Source organism: Equus caballus, chromosome 18, assembly GCF_041296265.1.
Source record: "Equus caballus isolate H_3958 breed thoroughbred chromosome 18, TB-T2T, whole genome shotgun sequence".
Lineage (NCBI taxonomy): Eukaryota > Metazoa > Chordata > Mammalia > Perissodactyla > Equidae > Equus > Equus caballus.
In genome coordinates this window covers 4,404,801-4,427,277 of record NC_091701.1, presented here as the reverse complement: position 1 = coordinate 4,427,277, position 22,477 = coordinate 4,404,801, and the positions used below count along the sequence as shown (strand labels likewise).

General features: G+C 60.6%; 1 protein-coding gene across 50 annotated transcripts in view; it reads right to left on the bottom strand.

Moving 5' to 3' along the window:
* Positions 1–22,477, bottom strand: part of BIN1 (bridging integrator 1) — a 108,040-nt gene that overhangs the window by 19,626 nt on the left and 65,937 nt on the right. For 45 of the 50 annotated variants that reach the window (XM_014732372.2, XM_070241755.1, XM_070241726.1 and 42 more), the window contains 5 exons: positions 9,172–9,252; positions 2,607–2,661; positions 2,282–2,376; positions 1,692–1,787; positions 488–595 (listed from right to left, as the gene is read on the bottom strand). In XM_014732372.2, the coding sequence (XP_014587858.1) occupies positions 488–595; positions 1,692–1,787; positions 2,282–2,376; positions 2,607–2,661; positions 9,172–9,252 (435 nt within the window). Of the gene's footprint in view, positions 1–487; positions 596–1,691; positions 1,788–2,281; positions 2,377–2,606; positions 2,662–9,171; positions 9,253–14,971; positions 15,102–22,477 lie in introns of those variants that run through there. The other 5 variants (XM_070241743.1, XM_070241747.1, XM_014732374.3 and 2 more) reach the window with 4 other exon arrangements.

The following is a 22,477-nucleotide window of genomic DNA, read 5'->3' as shown; positions in this document are numbered from 1 at the left end:
AGAGTGTGGCCAGCCCTAGCCCCAGCCCCAGCCCCAGCCCCTGGCTTGTTCCAGCTGAGACAGGGTCACATCAGATCCCGTGACGGAATTCCACTTGGAGTACGCCAGGCCGGGCGGGCCTGGTCCCAGTGTAACCCAAGCCAGGTCTGCTCTCATCCTGGAAAGTGGCCAAGTGGCCTCAGGGCGGCCAGAGGGGCCAGGGGCCAGGGGCCAGGGCAGGCACCACAGGATGGGCCAGAAGTGGGCCCTCACCAGGCGTCCTCCCACTTCCCCGCCCAGGGCCAGCACCCCCGCCTCCCCAGCTCTGCGGCCTGGGACTAGTCACGGCTGCACAGCCCTCACAAGGGGGCTGACTGCTGCGGCCAGGGGAGCGGTGAGAACCAAGGCTGCAGAGGGGTGCGGGGAGCGCAGCGCAGAGGGACGGCTCCTCCTGGGCTCCCCGCTGCGCCTCCCAGAAGACTCCCCCTGCCCGCCCACCAGCCCTCACCTTGGCGATTTTGGCTTCATCCTTCTTTTTGGCGGTTTGGAGGGACTCGAAGTGGTGCCGGGCACTGTCGTAGTCCACCAGCTTCCGCCCTCGCTTGGCGATGCGTGACTGGGGGACAGATGGAGGAGGAGGGGTTGAACAGGGCCTGGCACTCATGCTGAGGAGCTGACCCAGGCTGGGCCCAGAGAAACCGGGTCGTGGGCGCAGGGCCCTGGATGCAGCCGGAGGGCCCAGGGCAGGAGACCCCAGGCTCACCGAGTACATCTAAAGCATGCTTGAGACACGGGTGCTCAAACGCTTCTGGTGGCAACGAGCTCACCCCTTCAAGGCAGTCCATGTCCTCTGTGTCCTTTCTCATAGAGAGGTCACACCGATTCCTTGCAATATTAACCCATTTGTCAGCATCCACCAGCCGGTACTGTGTGGGCTGAGCCACTTTCCTGGCCTGGCCCTCAGCTCCTTAAAGACGCCTCCTGGGCCCCAGGCTTATCTTCTCCAGGGCCACCACTGCCAGCCTCCCTTCTGTACTTCCAACAAGGCACCTTCGGGAGCCTGAGGCACCTGCAGTGGGTAGCCAAGGGGGCCAGCATGGAGCACCACCCCCTCCCCAGGGGACAGGTCCAGCACAACGGTCAACACCTGGGCTCGACACCTCTGCTTCCAGGGCCAAAACACTCGGGGTCCCACTCGCCTCAGTGGAGACCCTGGCACAGTGACAGTTTTAGCACATACTAGGCCCAGCAGAGGCAGCTGGCTTTTTGAACATACGCAATCATACAAATACCCCAGAGAGGAGGTGACACACACAACTGCACACACCCCTTCCAAGCACACACAGCCTGACACAGGCACACTCAGGCACACACGCCCAGGCCTGGATCCCTGTAATACACCATATCCAATCCTACAGTCTCTCCTCAGTGGCACAGCCACACACACACACACCAGGGGTCTCACTGTAGCCCAGAGTCCCAAAGGTACAGGCTCCCAGCTCGGAAAGGCCCAGGTCTGGGGAGGCAGGGGGCTGGGGGGCTGCACAGAGAAGCAGCCCTTGAGGGACGGACTTCCAGGTGAGGTGATGCCTGCCTCAGGGCGGAGTCCCCCAGCGCTGCGCCAGCCCCACACCCGTTCCTCTCTCCCTCTCCAGTTCCTTAGCCTGGCCGCCGGCCCAGAGCCGGGCAGATCTACAGACAGCACCTCTCACCTTGATGTCAGGGAACTGGCCCAGGTACGTGTCCATGGTGAGCAGCGCCTGGTCCACCAGCTTCTGGTGGAAATCCATCCAGAGCAGGTCGTTGTTCTGAGGGAGGAAGAGCGCGTGAGTGCAGCACGGGGGCTCGGCCACCCGGCTCCCAGCTCTCCCTCCCAGGGCCGGGGGCAGCCAAGCCCCATCCCTTCACAGCTCAGTGTCTTCTCAGAACCTCAGTTTCCTCATCATTGAAATGGGGGGTAATGACTCCTGCCCTGTGGCCTTTCACGGCATGACTGTGAGGATCAGATAAGCCCAGGGCTGGTGGGGTCAGGGAAGGAGGCCGACTGAGTCATGAGACACAACACAGAGATAAGGAATGGCCACAATGCATTACCTCACGACAACCCACCTCAGTGTGAGGGCGTCAGAGGAAAAACATGACCCTCAGAGACGGCAGGTGACTTGCCCAAGGGCACACAGCATGTGAGTGCCCCAACAGGAAAGGCTTGTCCAAGAGGGTGAGACAGAGCGGGACAGGCCAGCAGCAGCTAAGGCCAGAAGGGCCCTGTGGGCAGGGCCAAGACCACCTGCCCGGCACTCACCTCGGCGATCTTATTCGCGTCGTCCCTGCCAGGCCAGTCGGGCTCATACACCTCCTGCAGACACTCGTTCAGCTTCTTAGAGGCCTCATGCATGGCTGTGGGCCAAAAGGGTCACTCTGCAGCCAGGGCCACTATGGGCCAGGGACGCAAGGGGACCTTTGTCCCAAGGCCAGGAGGTATGTGGGCCTCCACAGACAACCCTTGTCCCCTCACCACAGACCCTGCCACCCCTTCCCAGTTCTGCACCCATCAGCTCCACAGGGGGAAGTCCCCTCACTGTGTCCCATAACGCCCAGCCCACCCAGGAGCCCCACCTGCCCCTTACCTTTGACCGAGGCCAGGTAGGTCCGCAAATCCTTCTGCAGTCGAGTGCCCTCGGTCTACAAAGAGAAAGATGGGAACAAAGTGAGGCCCTCAGGGCCATGCGCCTGACCCTGTCTCCTGCACTCTCACGTGGACAAACGCAGGCTGCTCCTCACAACGCCACGGACCAGCTGTCCTCATCAGGGCATTGAGAGGACAGGAAAAGACAGATGTGCGAAAGTCCCCGGGCGGGGCCTGGCACAGCACGACTCGGAGCACAGCACTCTCCCCTCTGGTCAGAAACACGCACCAAGCACCCACTGCCTTCTTGGCACCACGCCTGCCTCTGGAGCCCGGGGCCCTAAGGGACATTAATACTGAGTTTGTCAGCACCTGCCCCTTCAGGGCACTATTCTCAGCCCTATAAGGAAGGCAGGAAGACAGAGACCCCTCCGCCCTAGACAAGACACAGGTACACGGCCGAGTGACACACGACAGCACACAGGAAAGACAAGACGGGCATGGACAGGCCTGCCTCAGATGACCACGGGCCAGGTGACCAACCAGCACAGGAACAGAGCCGGGAGGTGCAGCAACCACCGGACACCTCGTTCCAAACGCTTTAGGTGGCGCCTGAGACCAGCAGGCTCCACGGCATCGCGCCAGGCAAGCAGGGCCCGGGGTGAGCCTTCACGGGGTCAGCAGGGCTGTGATGGACAGAGGACGGCCCCACAGGGACTGGAGACCTCGGGAAGCGGGGCAGAGAAGAGTGGGAACCTCTCAGGACACGCCAGGCTGAGAGGAGGATGAGGATGGAGACGGAAAGGTTGAGAAGGGAGAGCAGGCCAGCTAGTGAGACCCCCTGAGCCGGGAGGGCAGCCCCCCGGGCTTCCTGAGACAGCAGGAGGAGCAGAGAGTGTGGAACCGTGGGCGACGCCTCAGTCCCCTCTGGGCCATCAACACCATAGAAGGCAGGAGCGGGAGAGCTGAGCTCCAGGTGGGAGGGGGGCGATCAGGCTGAGGCCAGCAGGTGAAGCTCAAGACCACCCCGTGAGACACCAAAGCTTCCAGAAGCCATGTGAAAATGGCAGAAAGCACACACAGGCTTTGGGGCCATGAAGACCCAGCTCTGTTCCTTACTAGACGTGTAGCTGTAAAAAGTGACTGAGCCTCTCTCAGCCTTGTCTCTTCATCTGTCAACTGGGGAGAATGATCCACACCTGGCAGACCATAAGCAAATGTGCTTGCAGTGCCCGCACGGCGCCTATCACACCTAGGTGCTGGGGGAACAGCTTCAGTGAGCCGGACCAGATCCCAAGCCTTGAAGGACAGCCTCAGAAGATGGGCTGGACCTGAGAATAATGATGCGGAGCAGAGGGGTGACACGAGGAGAGCAGGGCCTCTGGGGGCCATGGGCAGCAGTGGCCAAGGCTAGCCTCTGCCGGAGAAGGGCACCCTCCTGGCCTCTCCCTGACCTGAGGCCTTCCACACTTCCCCACCCCTTTGTTTTGGATTCCCTCACCCTGGTGGAGGGTTAGATAGACACACACCCAGTGGCTGGCCAGGGTTCCAGGGGACCAGCACCCCACAGAGCACCGGCCCAGAGCTCCTACGGAAGACGGAAGGTGGTCTCCACCCCACAGGTCAACACTCCTGCCGAGAGCAAGCAGGGCCGCGGCCCCCTCCCCAAGCTCCCCCAGGCACCCCTAAAGCCGAGCAGGCCCTCCCTCAGAGCCAGGCCTGCCCCTCCCCTGGCATCCTCAGAGCATCGAGCGACAGCTGCACCCTGATGCTGGCACTTTCCAGGCACCGTCCTCTCGACACCTCTGTCCCACCTGACAAACGAGGCAACTGAGAGGTGCAGTGACTCACCTGGGTTGCAGAGGGACTGGTGGAGTCGGGGACTCTCCGGGGCTGGGCCCTGGGCCCCATCTGCTGCAGGGTCCCAAGGGGGCCCCAAGAACACCTGTTTCCTCCGATGCACACCTCTCGAGACGGCGAGAGTGCATGTGGGGGTTCAGGTGCCCGGAAGATGTCGCACAAGTTCAAAAGAAGGAGTGGAGAGGAGAACAGCAAACCCTCCCCCATACTCCTTCTACCCCAGAACAGAGTATACGCAATTCTTAGGAACACCAGAGTTGGAGGCCCGCTGACACAGCCTAAGGAAGAAGAGAAAGGCCAGTCCCCGAGCGCACCGCCCTGGACCCCCGTCAGGGCTCGGAGTGGACGCTGCGAGACGGGGAATAAGGAAGGCCCATCCCACTCACTCTCGCTGCCGCCTCTCTAGTCCCAACAGTTCTACGCTCTGGGGCAAGGGTGAGGACTAAAGTGTATTCATGATGTAACGCCACTGCATTCCTCTGCTGTCCCAGGATACTCCAGACCCAGCTTCTCTTCCTGCCAGGCCTCCACCATCTCGCCCCTCTCCCCACCATGCCCAGCACCTGTCTACACGGCACCCTGCAGAAGGGGTCACCCGTGGGGTGGGCTGCTGCGCTCGCCTGGGCCTCAGGCCGTACCAGGGCCCCTTGTGCTTCCCAAACAAGGCCGCGCTGTGAGCGGGCACGCTGGGCACAGATGTGAAGGGGCCGCCCAGAGCTCTGCCTCCCGTGGGCCAACTGCAGCTGGCCCCCAGGCCGTGTTCCCCAGCCAGTCCCCAGGGTGGGACACAGCTCTCCCCGGCCCAGGGTCCCCGGCCAGCTGCCTCCTGCAGGGCAGCACCCAGACCAGCCAGCACAGAGAGTGTGTGTTCGCTTCCAAACGGGCTCCCGCAGCCCCCAAACACAGTGTCTCAGAAACAACTCTCCGGAGGCTCCTGGCTTGAACACGCTCCTCACAGAGAAGCTGGGGGAAGGATAAGGGCCACTGCCCCTCGGCCTGCTCTCCTGGCTCTGCACTCAGGGGTCTGCAAGGGCATCACAGCCCAGACCAACACCTACTGCAGCTCCGTGGGGATGGCTCAGCCAGCACCCCACGTCCCCGCTGCATGGCCATCCAAAGGGTGTCCCTTGCCTCCCCTGCCATCAGCCCCCACCGGTGCCCGAGCCCCCATCTTCCCAGTGGGCCTAGGGGACAGGGACGTCCCCTCCTGCATGGACGCCCTCTGACCCCAGCTGACTCTTGTCCCTCTGCAGTCAATGCCAGAGGATCTCACTCAATAGCCAGGGATGCCCACGTTGAGCTGAGCCGTGGGTGGGCCCTGGGGGCAAGAAGGAACCAGACCTGCCCCACCTCAGTGACAGACATGCAAACAGCAGTGATGAGCCCTGGGGTGCAAGCTACAGGTGGCCCCCAGGAGGAAAGCATGGCCCACTTGGAGGACGCAGGCTGGCTTCCAGGAGGGCCTGAGCTGGGTGTGCAGGACTTGAGGGCACAGGGCAAGTGGGCCATCCAGGGTTTCTCAGTGCAGGGGCAGAGGGCAGGGGAGCTGTGGCTAGTGCTGCATGGGCCCAGGGTCCATGTGGCATGGGTCCCTGTAAAAGCAGGTAACAGCAAGGTAACCTATCCCTGTCCGAGGACCCACTCCCATAGGAAGGGGGTAGGAAATTCGCTTCCTTGATGACCAAACCCCCTGCCCTCCTTGGCCCTAAATGGTGCTGGGCTCACTCGCTTGGTGTTCACAGAGCAAGAGCAGGAGGGCGCTCAGCTTCCAGCTTCTCCAGCTCAATCTTCACCCACCTCTCCCAGGATCCCCCAGGCCCTGCAGGTGGGCTGAGGCCAAGCCCATGGCAGCTTCCCAAATTAACCCCCTTAAGAGAAGTGAATCCTGACACCTACCCCCAGACGCCAGTCACCCCCTATATCAGTCAAATCCAGAGCTGCCTTAACCCCCAAGGGAGGGTCACCCCAAGCCTTGAATGTGACCTCAAATTCGCCCCCTCCTGCTACCACCCTTGGCCCCTGAAAAGCCAGCCTCTCCACCCAACCTGAGGGCACACAGAGCCCCAGCTCAAGTGACCACTCCATGTCCACAGCCAGGGAGCCACCACTGACTACCTTTAGCCCTGGTCTCACCACCCGCTGCCTCTACCCAAGGACCAGTGAGTGACTCCTTGCCTGGAGCCAGGGACCCGGAGGGGGTGACTCAGGGACGAAGGGAAGAGCATCACTCTGGCCAGCTCTGGGGCCAGGCCACAGGGACCCTCAGCTCCCAGACCTGTGCTTCCCTCACCTTCCACCCAACAGCTTAGCCTGCTCTGGGGAGCCCCTGCCACTCCCAGCCCGGCGCTGCAGCTCAGGGGCTGCCCTAAGATTTCTTCCCAGCCCAGCCAGTTGCCCTCAGGACAGGGACGCAGCTCCAGAGAAGGACCTGAGAGTGGACAGATCAGGATTTAAATTCCCAAGGCCCCCACCCCAGCTGTATGGCCTTGGAAGAGTTGCTGAACCTCTCCAAGCCTCAAGTGCCTCATCTGTAAAATGAGAATATGAGCATGCCCTGAAGGATCAAGGCTCGTGTCTATAAAACCCACAGCAGCACCTGGTCCACAGGAGGTACTCAAGTAGCAGTGTTCCCTAAAAGGCTTTCAGAGCACCCCACAACCTGAGGAAGCTGGCAGAAGAGGGCAGGTGCTCCAGCAGCCTCCAGGAGACAGAATCAAAAGCAAAGACTTCAGGCTTCTTATTCAAGCCCTCATTTTGCAGGTGAGAAAACAGAGCCCCAGCAGGCAGGGGCTCACTCAGGGCCACAGAGGAAGTAGACATCTCTGTCACGAGGTCCACTTGGGCCTTGAAATGCCTCCCACTACTGCCCTAGGGGACAAGCAGCCACAGGGACTCCCATCCCTGCCACGGGGAGCCTCGTGGCTGAGCTCCTCTGAAAGGTGAAGGTGCACTTGGCCCTGGGGCTTTTTCCAGAATGCTACCTGACTCTTTCCCAGCATGCTCCCTGCCTCTCTCCCAGCATGCTGCCCAGTCCTCTCCCAAGATGATCCCAGGCCCTCTCCCAGTTGATCCCCAGCCCGCTCCTAGCACGCTCCCTAGGCCTCTCCCAGGATGCTCCCAGGCCCTCTCCCAGCATGCTCCCAGGCCTCCACCCAGGATGCAACCAGGCCCTCTCCCAGCATGCTCCCAGGCCTCCACCCAGGATGCAACCAGGCCCTCTCCCAGCATGCTCCCCAGCGCTTTCCCAGATTGCTCCCTGGCCCTCTCCCAAGATGCTCCCAGGCCCTCTCCCAGCATGCTCCCCAGCGCTCTCCCAGGATACTCCCTGTCCCTCTCGCTGGATGCTTCCAAGCTCTCTCCCAGGATGCTCCCAGGCCCTCTCCCAGCATGCTCCCCGGCCCTCTCCCAGCATGCTCCCCGGCCCTCTCCCAGCATGCTGCCCAGTCCTCTCCCAGCATGCTCCCCGGCCCTCTCCCAGCATGCTCCCAGCCCTGGCTGGTGGGCTGCCAGAGTTCACCAACGGAGGCCCCCTCCCCCAGGCTCCATTCCAGCTGCAGGGGCCTTGGAAGGCACCATCAGTGCTTTCTGAGGCCTCAGACATGGACAGGGAGCGGGGTGAGGCCTGGTTCCTCCCAGCCCCCAGCCCGGGCCCACCTGGCCTAGAGGAGCTTAGACGCTGACCTCACTCCCCACGCCCATGCTCATGCTCATTCCTCGTGGCCTCTTCCAGCCTCCATCCCCATCTGTCACTCACTGGGGCTGGCCGGCAGAAGCCACAGAGCCACGGCCCCACTCTCCCTCTCTTCCTGCTACCTTAGGCCTCCCTAGGGAGCAGAGAATCGCCAGGGTCATCTCACGTCCCCCTACCACTGTCCTCAGATACAGCCACAGAAGTGTCTTATTGTAGACTCAGCTGATCTCCATGGGGGAAGGTTTCAGGGATAATCCATCAGGGTATTCAGAGCCCTTCGGTCAGGAAGTCCTCCCTTGGATCTAACCACTGCCCCCAGGCTGCCAAGGTGATCAAGCCCCTTCTGTCACAGATCCCTGGCCTATAGAAGGACTTGGTAAGGATGCCTTTAAAGTCCCTTGCAGTCTTGGGAACCAGACAAGTATGAGTCTGAATCTACTTCCAAAGCTGGATGGCCTTGGGAAAATTACCCAAGTTCTCTGAGCCCCAAGTGCTTCACCTACAAAAGAGGAACGATGACACTGGTCGCCTTATGGGGTTGTTGGGAGGCATCCACAAACAGTCTACAAACGGCCGGCCCGGGACCTGCCACACAGCCAGGCACAGTCACTGCACAGCAGGGGCCCAAATCAAATCTGTCTGGCCCAGCCTCCCCAATAAGCCCTGCCATGCCACTCTCACAGGAAGCTTCTACAGCTCCCAGTTGCCTTGATATTCAAGTTTTTCCAGAGCATGGCCACGATCTATTGCCTTCTCCCACCCAACCCCCATACCCCACTCTCCCTTTCTGTCTTACCAAGGACCTAAAGTACACCTGGCCCCTCTTCTTTCCCAGGGTCCACGCCCTGTGCCAGTGCTCTCTCCTCCAGGAAGTCTTTCGTGACCTCGCCAGCCCACACTGATTCCCCTTCTCCAAGCTCCCTTACTCCACAAATTCGGCTCCTGACATTTTCCACCTGGCAGCCATAGTTGCATTTTCGCAAGCTCCCTAAGGCCAAGGGCCACCCACACTCACCAGCTGCTTGTTGAAATTCTGGACACACTGTTCAAACTGCTCATCCTTTGTCTCATCTGCCTTCCCCAGTTTCTGGAGGACCTGCCAAGGCAGAGGGAGAAGAGAAGAGTGTTACTCAGAGAAAAAGAGTGGCCAAACCAAGAGGGCCCAGTCTCCGATACCACAGACCCCTCCCCACCCAGCCAGGGTCTCGGAGCCACGGCCAACAGCACTGGGGACGGTCAGGAGGTCTCGCAGCTGCTGTGACCCCCCAGGGCAGGACTGAGCGCATGGAGTCCTGAGACCTCTCCACCCTCTCTCCAGGGCTCGCCCCTCGGCCAAGAGGAGGACCTAGGACAAGCCTGCCGTCACCACCGGAACCAGGAGGAGGGGGATTCCAAGACAGCACGAGGGGCGGGCACCTCCTTGCTGATCTCACACTGCACCTGGGCTCTCCGCCCCTACCCCGGCTGCTGGAAAGTGAGCTGAGCATGAGACGGGCCAGGTGGGAGACACAGGACTCCACTTCCCGAGCCCAAGGCTCACGAACAGCATGGGGAGGAAAAGCCGCCCCTGAGCTGGGAGGCGACACCCCACGACAAGGAGGGCAGCGAGGGCGCTGGGGCCCGGCTCTCCTATCACTAGGAGTGAGCGCCCCATCTGACTAGATTTTCAGATGGGACCTGCTCCAGCCTCCTGCTCTCTCCTCCTCCACCCAGCAGGCCATGCTGGGCCACTCCTGGCACTCACACTCACACTGACACACACACGCATTCACACACACACAGCCTCACGGCCACATGTCCTACTCCCAACTGGAAATCTCCCTTCTGGTGACTCACAACTGTCCCTTTTCAGCTGTGTCAGGGGAGAGGAGGTGGAGAGTAGAGGCAGGGAGATGGTGGTAAATGCAAGGAAGGGGATCCATGGCCAAGAGAGGGGGAAAGACCTAGAAAAAGAGGAAGCTGGACCAGGAGCGTGAGAGGAAGCCCTCACCAGGAGGGCTGGCCCACCAGACTCTCCCAGATCCCCCTCTCTCAGATCCTGCCAGGTCCAGCCCCAGAGCTCTCTCTGTTAAGAGAAAAGAGAGAGAAAGAGAGATAGAGGGAGGGAGGGAGAGAGGGGAGGTAAAATACACAAAGAGGGGTGAGGGCCATGGGAGAGAGAGCAGGGAAAAAGAAAGACGAGAGATGGGGGCACAGAAAGGGGATGCTGAGGCAGAGATGGGGGTGGCTTTGCAGGGAGAGAGGGAGGCAGTTCCCCTCCACAGCCCCGGGCAGGCACCTCCACGGGAAGCAGAAAGGACAACATTGAAATGATCAGCAGAGGCAGCAGCCAAAACCCAACGAGAATGAGAAGGAAAACAGGTGGCAGTGGGTGGGGCTGGCAGGTGGAGGGAAAAGGAGGGCCCAGGGCAAGGACGAGCAGCAGGTGGGGCTGGGCCCAACAGGACCAGGGGAGCCTGTGAGCAAGCGGGCCAGGCCGGCAGCAGTCCGAGGCCAGCAGGTCATCACCAGCACTCCCTTCATCTATGTCCTCCTTTCAAAGTCCCTGAAGTGGGCCACATTGCCTGGAACACAGCTTTGCCTGCCCAGGACCCAGGCCAGGGTCCTGGACTGAGGGCTGCCCAGTCCCAGAGCAGAGCCTGGACCCTTGCCACCCGTGACTGGCCCTGGGCTGGCCTGTGCTGCCCTGTGGCACTTTCTCCCGCAGTCCCAGGAGCCATGGTGAGGCCAGTCAGCTCTCAGGCCCTCTCTCTCATTGTGTAGTACATTTGGCCCTTTCTCACCAAGCGCCTGCTCTGTGCCCAGCCCTGGGTGTCTCTCTTGGGGGCAGCAGAGATCAAGCAGACCTGGGTCCAGGCCTGAGAGAGAGGGAAGTACATGGGACTGTGGGAGCCCGGGGTGGAGATCCTATCCAGCCTGAGCAGTCAGGGAAGGCTTCCTGGGGGAAGTGGCAGCTCGGACGGAGGCGAGGGCTTACAGCAAAGGTAAGGAGACCAGACAGATGAAGTACATTACCAGGGAATTTTGAATTGCTCAAAGTGACTGGAGGTCACAGAAGATGGTGACAGAGGGTGTGAGTGGTGGGGGGGGGAGGCGCTGGGGGTGCTGGGGAGTGGCCCACCAACACCTTTGTGCTACAACAGTCAGGACAGTCTACCAGGCAAGTGCAGCTGGATGCCAAGGGCTGACACCGGGGGGAGAGGAGAAAAGCAAAACAAAACTGCCATGAGCAAGAAAGCCGGTCCTCCCACAATCCGCAGGCCCCCATTCTCCAGGCAGCCATACCCAGTGGGTCCTGCGGGAACAGGACAAAGCCTCACAGGGCCTGGCCCGCTCAGCGCAGAGCTGGGGTGGGTACCTCACCCCCAGCAGATGCCCGTCCCATGGCCCACCACTTGCAAAGAGAGAAATGGGCCACCAGGTGAGAAAGAGCCTCCAGAAGCCATCAAGGGCCACCAGAATGAGCCAGAGGCTCCAGGGAGCAGGGGCAGGGCTGGCTAGCCCGCAAGGCAGGAGGCCTGGGGAGGCGGCCCTGGCCAGCCCCCCAACTCCTTCTCCCTGAGGAGATGCGCTCAGTCAGCAATGTGCTCAGCCCCGGCCTGCCATCAGGCTCCCGAGGGCTCCAAGGCCCCAGGTGTGCAGACAGACACACAGCCGCCCACTCCCCGGACACAGCTGCGAGCCCCACCCACACAGCTGAAGCCTGCAGGGAGATGTGAAGGCCCTGAGAAAGGCCACCACCGTGAGACTGGGCCAGGCCACGAGAAGGCCCCTGGGAGAAGGCACAGTCTCTCTCAGAGCCTCAAGTGCCTGTCTGAAGACAGAGACACGAGCACTGCCCTCAGGCTCAGCCTCTGAAACAGGCCTCTGCCCCTGGCTGTGGCACATACACAAGCAACAGCCATCCCGAAAAGGCCTCAGAGCAGCCTTCCCACAACCAGGCGCAGGGCCTGACACCAACCCACCCTCAGGCCAGGCCCAGACTGACCGCATCCCGAGATGCCAGACAGATGTCACGTGCACACACACTGTACACATGTACACGTGGGCAGGCACGCACTCACAGCAAACTCCTATTCACCTGTCAAAACCTTGCTCAGGCAGCACCTCTTCCGTGAAGCTGCCCCTGCCCTCTCTCTCCCCTACACCACTCCGTACCACTTAGGGCCTGGGACCTACTCTCCTCATTGCTAGACAATGTGCCGGAGTGTTCGCCTCTGGCCCTGCCCCAGTCACATGAACAGCCTGAGGTTGGGGAAGTGTCCAGCCCTCTCTGTGTCCCCAGCTCCTGCAAGGGCTGGGCACAGGGGGGACACACAACAAATTCTTGGCAGCGGCTGGCTAATCTGAGCTGTGGATCTGGAGGGCAGAGTTGTGACCTTGAACAAAACACCCCATCTCGCAGTCTCAGTCTCCTCCTATGTAACATGGGAGGGTCACGTATGGAAAGTACTCCCCTGACACACGGACAGTCCCCAAGAGGCGGCCGTCAGAATTAGGACCAGATCTGGCCTTCGTGTTCATCTGAGGTCTGCTTCTGGGTAATCTGGGCGGGCTCCAGCGGGTCCCGGCCCTGCAGAGGCTGTGTGGAGGGGATGACCAGCACGGAGGCTGGGCAAGGCTCCCGGCTCCGTGTGACCTCAGGCTGATGCCTCCCCTCCTCTCCACACTTCAGTCCCCACCTCTGACATGGCAGTAATCACCGTGACACCACGTGGCCAGGGCTCAGGAAAACGCCAGGTCAGTGCATGCCGGCCCGGGCCAGGTTTCACCTGGCTGCACGCACTGCCCCAGTCTATAGAGGGGAGGGGGACGCGCAGCCTGGGGCCTTGACCTCAGGGAGCTCCCAGTGTGGCTACTGGAGGGAAAAACAAGTGGGCACCACCAGCCCCAGAAAAGGGCCAGGACAAAATTCAGTCCACCAAAATCCCACAGCCTGGATGGCCACCCACTTCCTACTTCCCACCCTCCATAGCTGGGCCTCCTGCCACGCCCCGGCGCTGGGGAGAGGCCTTTCTGACTGGCCACTGGGGCCAGACTACAACCACCCTCCCTGCCACTGAGAAGCTGCTCAGCCATGCCAGGACCTGTCCCCGTCCCGCGGGGAGGCCCCGAGGCTGATCTCTCCAGCCCCCACCAGCGCCTCCATCCAGCCTGCACGCCCACACTCAGAGCCCCCTGCTTGCTGAGCCGGAAGCTGTGGCCATGGCCGCGGGCACGCAGGGGCTCCCCCACCCAGCACACGGTTAGTGGAGCGTCCCCGTGCCAAGCTCACAGACAGGCCTCGGGGGCAGCAGGGGCCTCCGGGGGTCCAGGTGGGCCCGGCCCCCAGGGCTCAGGGGACTGGGGATGACTGAGCTGGGTTTTGAAGGATGAGCAGGAGTTAGGTGAGCAGGAGGGCCCAGAGCAGCGTCAGGACTCCCACTCTCTTGGTCTCTCTCATGCGGCAGGGGGTCCCCCCCCCCCGACCCTCCTGGGTCACCCTTATCACAAAGCTTTCTGGATGCTGCGATGGAGGACAGGTGCACCTCGGGGTTAGCCCAGGGGCAGGGAGTGGGGATGAGTGCAGCAGCCCTTGTGCCAGCAGTCCAGGAAGGCCTCTCAGCACCACCCCGTCTCCTGTCACCACATCCTCGGTTCAGCCAGATAAGAGTGGAGCTAAAGTGTCTCAAGAGGGACAATCCAGGGCAGGGCAGAGAGGAGCTGGTGGCACCATGAACCTCCTTCTGACAACATTCACAGTTCAGCCTCACTGAGCCAGGCAGCGAAGGCTGGCAGCCCCTCCCTGGGGCCCCCTGGGGCTCAGCAGGAGCTTCCTGTGGCAGGGGAGGGGCGTGCCCCTTCCCCAGTGCTCAGCTGTGGCCTTTCTCACAGCCCAGGGCATCCTCAGAGGCCAGGAATGGCCTACTCCCCACTGAACAGGCGGGTGTCCTGCCAAGCCCTCTCCTGGCCTCTGACTAGCCAGCAAACAGCCCCGGGGACAGCAAGCCCACGATGCCAAGTGCCACGCTGCACGGCCACCAAGCCCAGAGGGACAGGAAGACCCTCCAGGGCCAGTCTTGTTTGAACAAGGAGCAGTGTATCACTCACTGCCCATGGAGCACAGCACTTTACAGACACCAAGCACTCCCTCACAGGTAAGTGTCTTCACCTCCCTGTGACAATGGCTGGTGACCACAGATAACTCAGGAAAGAGCCTGAGGTCTCACAGTCAGGAGTGAGCACAGAGCTGCTCTGCTGCTCCTGGGCTCCAACACTGGAAAAGGGGCTCCCACAGACCCCGCCCTACCCAAGCCACTCGAGCCCAGCCGACAGTGCAGATGAGCATGTCTGCAGGCGCTCGCCGGCTGGGCTGACCCTGGGCACCCTGCTCGGACCGCTGGGCCCTGAGCTCCAGGTGATCTCTCCTGGAGGCTCTGACCCCACCCTCCTCCCAGAGAGGGGTCGGGCCCTCTGCATTGGTGGGACACATCCCCACATATGAATGGCATGGCAAAGCACAGAAATAAGTACTTTCTAGAACCCAAGGCTGAGGAGAGGAGCCAAGTCCAGGGTCCCTGGAGGGAAGCCCAACAGAGGCAAGGCCCGCAAGCCCTGGTCGCCAGGCTCTGGGCCAGGCAGGAAAGCTGGGGGCTCCTCCAGCGGCCGGGGCACCCCTAGTCACGGCTGCTGCAGGAGGCATCTCACACGGCCAGCAGAGATGAGGACCCACCCACCCCTCACCCAGAGCATCTCCAGAACCCCAACCCACACACACACACTCACACTCACACACACTGGCAAGGGCCTCATCCAGCTCCCCCCAAGGAACCCACCATCCAGCTGCTGAGACGCCCTCGGACCTGAACCTTTCTAATCACCTCCTCCCGGCAGCCGCCTGGCCGCGCCTCAGTCAGGGCTGGTCACAGAGTGAGCCGCGCCAGGGCAGCTGGGCGTCACCACCCCACTTCTTCCTCCCGGCAGAGCTTGTGGTCAGGGGACCACAGCGACAGGATGCACATTCTCACACCCTCACAGAGGCCCCAGGCAGGCAGGGGCAGGCAGACAGACAGACAGATGGACAAGCAGCTGGAAGGCCAGGTTTTCCCACTGATCACTCAGCACACAGCTGGGCCCTGTTCTGAGGGAGACACCCCAAGAGGGAAAAGTGACGAGGGGACACCGGAATCAGGCCAAAGGCCCCCTGGTGACCGGAGCTGCCCCTCCACCAGGCAGACATGCCGGGAGGGGATATTCTGCCCAGCCTGCCCAGGAGCCATGCAAGAGAGAAAGCAGGGAGGGGACAGGCGAGCCCCCCAAGCCCACCACTCACCACCCCCCACCGGCACAGGCCCCCTCCCAGCTTCTTGTATTGAAATATAAACCTCAAAGCATGTTGAAAACGAGTACAACAAACTGCCACACGCCCTCCCCAGAGCTCACCACTCATTCCCCCTCGGCCACACTTGTCTTATCTCTCTCTTCACGAACAGTCTGGTTCGTTCGCCTGTGGCTTTGCTGAACCACCGGAAAGTAAGCAGCAGACATCATGACCCTTTACCCCAAAACACTTCGCCCCAAGGCGCTTCGGCACATTTCCTAAGAGTCAGGGTGGTCTCCTAGGTCCCCGCCGGACCGCCCGCCTGGGCTGTGCTCAGTACTTAATACTGTTATTTACTACACAGTCCATGTCCACATATCCCCACCTGTCCCCCAAAATGTCCCTCACGTCTGGGTTATTTGTTTGTTTTTCTATCTGGGATCCAAACACGGTTCACACATGGCTTGTGGTTGTCACGTCTCTTGTCTCCTCTAATCCAGAATATTTCCCCCAACAGCTACTGATTGCTAGTTTACATATTTTTTTCTCTTTCAAGTCACTGACATTTTTAAGAGTACAAACCAGTCACTTGAAATGCTCCCCACTCTAGATTCGTCTGATTATTTCCTTGCGGTTAAGTTTAGGCTTGACAAATAGAAACGGCAATAGGATATACTGGAGTCTATGAGGGAGCCATTTGGTGTAAACCTGACTCGGCCTGACTCCGTTTTTCCAATAGGGCCTGAGGTGGCCGTTGAGCGTGCATTGTATATCTGCTTTACGCATGTGCTGTGTCCCACAGACAAGAACAAAGGCCCTTAAGATAAAGGTGCAACTTCCTCCCCACTGGCATTCCCTTAAGGGTAAGCATCTCTCCCTACGCAAGGAACTGATTGCTACGCTCGTCTGTGACCACCCAGCTCGAGACAAGAGACCTGCCACCTGCTGTGTCCACTGAGATGGCAGACCTACTACCTGTTGTGTCCATCAATCGCTGTGCCGACAGAGCAGTCTCGTGAGTATTGTAAAGCGGACATTTCAATCCTATGTGAAACGTCCTCTCTGGAGGTATATAACCACTCTGTGCACCCACTTCTTTGGTGCCTTTTGTTCCTTCAGGAAAAAAGGCCCCGGGCCATGGTCCTCACATTTGGCCCAGAATAAACTCACCCGAATTTTCATTTATAGATTGGTTATGGATTATTTTTGTCGACAGGTTAAACATTGTTCGGGCAAGAATCTTACAGAAGTAATGCTGTGTCCTTCCAACCGCATTGCAGTGGATGTCCCCTGCTCCGTATGCTGAGCTGGGCCACTCGGTCAAGCGGTGTTTGCCAGATCTCTGCTGTAAAGGTAACTTTTGGTAATTAATTAGTCATCTGAGGGGCGATTCACTGTCACCGTGTGAATGTCCCAGGCCAACAACTTTCCGCCCAGTGCCTTTACCGTCAATTAACACTTTGCTCCTCAAAGCGGGGTCCACGGAGCGGCAGCTTCCCAGTCATCAGGGAGCCTGGTAGAAACAGAATTTCAGGCTCCCCCCAAGACCTGCTGAAGTAGACGCCACATGTTTAACCAGTCCCCGGTGCTCCGGGCGCACATCAGTCTGTGCAGCACCGCACCCCCACCTTTGCCTGAGCCCAGGCCACCCAGGGCTTCACTCTGCAAAGAGCTCCCCTGGTCGAGCCCCTGGGGAGTGGGGAGCGGGGACATCACTGACTCCTGCCTCCATTTTGCATTCAGTGTGTTATAATCTTCTACCTTCATTATTCTTTTTGACGCTCCAACTGTCCCAATTTGGCCAGTGGGCACCTCTGAATGCATCCCAACTAGTCTCTGAGCAGCTCCTTGCTTTCTGACATAAGAGGCTCCAGGTTCAGCGTGCGCTTGAATCAGCCATTGCTCCAAGGAGCCCGGGCTCCCTTGAGGGGAGGTGTGCTCATTGCTACTGGGCGTCCTTGCGCCTAGGCAGCTCATTTCAGTTTTAGGCCACGCCTTGAGCTACACATTCTTCCCCCACTTTAGAGATAAGAAAAGTAAGGCTGAGACATTAAGGAATTTGGCCACACAGCTGAGAAGGAGCAGAGCCAGGACTCTGTGCCTTTGTGGTGGCCGTGAACAAGTGTGGCTCAGATCCCGTCTGCTGTGGGAGCTAGATTGACAACCCCAGCAGCCGCCCTCTGGCCCCATCACTGTATCCCAGCTGAGTCCACACCACCTGGTGTGTGCTGAGCATGGTGGGGCTGCAGAGAGACAATGGGCTCCTCCAACAGGCCTCCAGGCCCAGGGACACCCCTCGGCCTGGCTGAACCCTTCTTGGCCCTGGGCTGCAGTCCGAGCCCCTCGGCCTCTTCTAACGTGGGCATATGGCACTCCTACTTTACGAGCGAGGAGAGGAGGTACAGAGCACTGAGGCGAGCTGCACACTGGCCAGGAGTGGACCAGGTCTCCTGACTCCTGGGTCCTTTCGCTGGGTGTGGGTCCTTTCGCTGGGTGTCGCTCCTTGGGTGTGGCTCTTGTCCCAGGGCTGGCAGTGTCTACAAAAGGGGGTAGCTTCCTCTTCTCACCCAGCCAGGCGCACCCTGCTTCTCCCCCGAGAGCCCAGTGAGCCCACTCCCAGGGAGGTGTCGGCAGCTCCGCCTCAGGGCGGCAATGCCCGGCCCATGGCTGGCAGCCTGCAGACAAGGCTGGCACAGTTAGCAGCCCCAGAGCTGCTGCTGCGCCCTTAGGGTAGGAGGGGACCACGGAGAGAGGGGCTGGAATGAGGGGCCTGGCTTCCCCAGGAAGCAGGCAGTCCCCCGAACCCTGGGCCCGGCTCTGGCCCCACGGTGGCCAGTAGCGGGGAGAAGCAGCTCAGGGTCCTGCGTGGGAGCCGCGCCCAGGGCCCAGAGAACAAGTCCCAACACACGGCGGAGAGGCCCTGGCCAGTGGCACCCGCAGCCCTCCTGCTGCACCAGGCTGGCCATGCATCAGCCTTTGCCTGATCACTTTCCAAAGACTCGATGAATTTTAAGAAAGATAAATGTTGAAACACTGGCCTTGGGCAAGAGCCAGGAACAGCATTCCACCCCCAGGAGGCAGGAGGAATGCTCCCAGCTCTCAGGCCCCCATGCAGTGCCTCCTGCACACCCACAGGCTCCCATGCACACACGCGTGGACATGCACACACGCTCCCTGACAGGGCTCCTGCCCATAGCCCTTCAGTGGCCTCTGGGCACAGTAAGAAGGTGGCAGGAACCACAGGGAGGCCAGGGAGCCAGGCAAGGAGCAGAGCCGATGCCAGGAGGTGCTGTGAAAGAAGAACCCAGAATGAGGAAGGGGCGCAGAGAGAGAACCAGAGAAAGGGAAACCGACAGCAGCTCAGGGCTTGAGCAGGCAGGTCTGCTGGAGGGAGCAGGAGGGCCTCCCTGCGCCAGCTCCCTCCCCCAACACCCCTGCAGCAGGCTGAGGGCCTCATCCGGTCTCCTGGGCCCTCTCTCTCCCCAGCCTCCTCCGGATCTCAGTTTCCGAGACTGGCAGCGAGGTGGTGGCAGGAGGCATTGGCTCTGGGGACAGCCATCGGCCATCCTGCCTTCCTGCCAGGGGAAATGCCGCAAGCTCAGCTCACACTCCAGAGGGGACCCCGCCCCAGCAGATCCCATCTCTCAGGCGCACCCCGCACCCAGCGCCGCCCAGCCGAGCTCCCCAGGGATTCCAGCTGAGGGCATGGCATCTGCCCCTCCCTCTAAGCTCCAGGAGGGTGGCACTGCAAGGCATGTCCCCAGGGAGCCTGATCCAAGGGCCCACCTTGAGGGGAGCCCACCACCCTTGACAGCCCCTTACAGTTGGCCTCATAGCACCAGGGCATCGTGAAGTGGCAACTGTGGGTCCCATTTTACAGATCAGAAAACAGGCTCAGAGAGGTCACTCGGCTAACGAGTGGCAGAGCCAGGAGCTCAGACCTGATGGATTCCAAAGCCCAGACTCAACTTGTGAGTCTCAACTGGGGGTACACAGACCCTGGGAGTGACGGGCGGCGTGTCCAGGGTTTACTGCAAAAGACAGACACTCCATCTTGCTGCTTCCCAAAAATCTGACTGGTAGAGAGAAGACCTTTGTGACACAACCAAAAAGATGGGTTATGCCCGAGAATGTGAAGTTTGCAAAGACTTCGGCAATGAAATAAAAACTAGAAAAGCAATTCCAGGTTCCTACTGGCCAACTGAGCGGGCTGCCCCCCAGGAAGCTCCAGACCTTACCCCGACCTGGAGATCTGTTTTTTTTTAACATGTCCTCACTCATGTTCTGGAAGTTGCTGTCCCCTGACACCCGTCCACAAAGACGCCTCCTTTTCTGAGGGCCCCTGGTAAGAACAGCTGACTGACCGAGGAAGCCAATGGGCCTGTCCTGGGCAACTGTCACCAAAATGGTCTCCTTCCTCCGCCAGGGACTGTCCTTCTCCTTTACGAAATACTGGCGAGAGTAAAGGGGTGTTTGGTTTTCCTTTTTTATGTCCTTAAACTGGCTCCATAAAAACTTGGCCACCACCCACCTCAGCCCCACAGCAATGCCCTGAAATGACATGGTGGGTCAATAGCCAAGCACAGGAGGACCCCTGCCCTCCAGGGCAGGCCCTTTCCACAGGCCCCCCCGAGGGCTGGCAGCCCACCTGCCCCTGAGAAAGGGGGCAGGGTCTCCTCCTCCACAGCCATCTCTCCAGGTGGAAGGGAGGGCTCCCCCCAGGTGAGAAGTTTCTAGTTGACTCAGGCCAGAACCCCCCCTCCCCCTCTCCTTTCTCCCTCCCTCCCAGGGAGCCTGAAATTCCAGCCAGCTCAGCAGATAAGCCTGTGGCCAGCAGCCAGGGTGGGGCCACCCAAACCCCGGAGGAAGCTAGGGTGGGCTGGGGTGGGATGGGGAGGCCCAAACAGCCCAGAGCCAAGCACGGGGAGCAGAGGCAGCAGGCCAAGTCTGGGGAGGACGGGCTGGGGCGCCAGGAGGGGCCGGGCTGGGCCAGCGGAGGGCAGACGGGGACCACAGAACAGCACAGCCACCCATCCGAAAGCGTCCAAAAGCCTTCAAGTGTTCCCCACATCCTGTGAGGAGAGGGAGGTGCTCCACAGAGGGAGAAACTGAGGCTCAAAGCCCCTGGTCTCAAGGTTAAGTAAGCAGGGGCCCATCAGGTCCCAAACCCAATCCTGGAGCCAAGAGAGCGAGCCGGCACAGAGGAGCCCAGCTCCCTCCCCTCAGGGACCTCCCAGCAAGCAGAGCCCATTCCCAGTCATCAGCAGAACCAGACAGGCGTCCACATGGGTAGGAGGGCTTCTGGAAGGGCCAGGACCACCCAGACGGAGGCTGACCACCCCCTTCCACAATCAAGCACCACCCAACTACCCAGGCCTCCCCCCAGCCCCACTCCTGGGGAGACAGGAACTTATCACCAGCTTCTCCAAGCAGCCCAAGCGGCCCCACTTGACTTCGCCCCTCACAGACCAGATCCAGCGCCCCTCCACAGTGAGGAGTCCCCACCCCTGGACTCTGAGACTCATCCCAGGTGTGAGGGCTGGGCTGGGGCTTGGCTCCTCCTGGACGCCCTCCCCAGCCTGGATGGCTCTGCTGCAGGGAGCAAAGCAAGGCCCTGCCCTGGAGGGCCAGTGCACCAGGCATGGGGAAGCATGCCCATGGTGACAGACATAACTGACATGTTTGACATGTTTTTACAGCTGGTCACGGGCTGGGGCCTAGGGAAGTGACCTCTGAGCAGAGACCTGGTAAAGGAGAGAGACACTAGGCTATCTGGAGGAAGAGCAAGAGCGGGCCAAGCAGAGGCACAGCAGGTGCAAAGGCCCTGGGGTGGGAAAAGCAAGGCCTGTATGTCTGAAGAGAGGGGGAGAGCGCAGAGGAGGAGGAGGATGCCCTGAAACAGCAGGTGCCAGGCTCCATGCTGAGCACATTGCATGATCCATCAATCAATGCACTCTACAGCCTTATGAAGAAATACTATTCTCATCCCCACTTTGCAGATGAGGAAACTGAGGCACTGCTTTTCAAACTCCCCAGGGTCACACAGCAACCAGCCAGCAGGATGGCCAGGAGCCACACTCCGAGCCGGGCTCCAGAGGCGACACATTCCAATCCCTGCACAAAGGGCCCTGGCTGGAGCCCGGAAGCCTAGGCTGTGAGACTCTGGCTCCGATTAGGAAGGCCTGGAGAGCGCTGATCTGAATGACAAAAAGTCCCGGGACAGCCTGCAGGGCAGGGGCTTGGGCAGGGACAGGAAGTGGTGAGGAGCGGTCAGATATGGTGACAGAGAGAGAGGTGAAGGGCACCCCAGGGTTGAGCAGCTGTCACCATGTGAGACGGGGACACCTGAGGGTCATGGTGAGTTTGAGGTACCCAGAGAAGTCACAGGGGGGGTCAGAGGGGCCAGGATGACTGGGGCGGCCAGGACAGACTCCCCCGTCAGGCTCCCACCTGCCCCCTCATGGCCCAGCTCAGGGCAGCTGACTAGCTCACAGTGTCTGGTCCAGACAGCTGGCTAAGAGAAGGGGTGGGAGGGCGGGAGGGAGCGGCAGCTCCTGCTCTGGACCCCTTCTGGTGGGAGAGGCCCTGGGTGGAGGTGCAGGGAGCAGGCTGTGCCACCTGGGCAGGGAACTTCACCTTTCTGAGCCCTGAGCCCCATCAGTCAAATGAAGCCAAGCCCTCTCCCTCAAGGGGGGACTGAGGATGAAGTGTGGCTGTGTGGCTAAGAGGGCCCAGCACAGAGTGGTGGCTGGCTTCCCTCCTGCCCCCTTATCCCCATCTTGACCTGGGATTCCTCCCACCCAAGCCAGAAAGCTCTGGCAGCTTCTCCCACCTACTCACCACCCTACCCCCATCCTGCCCCCGCCCCCACCCCACCCCCACCCCCAGCCCACACATGCCTTGCCTGGTGCCTGGTGCCGGCCGCACCTGTTCCCCATGACTCACTAGGGCTTACACACGGCATTTCTCGTGGACAGCTACCACCCGCCGCCCCACCTCCCTCTCCCGCCCCAGCCTGCTC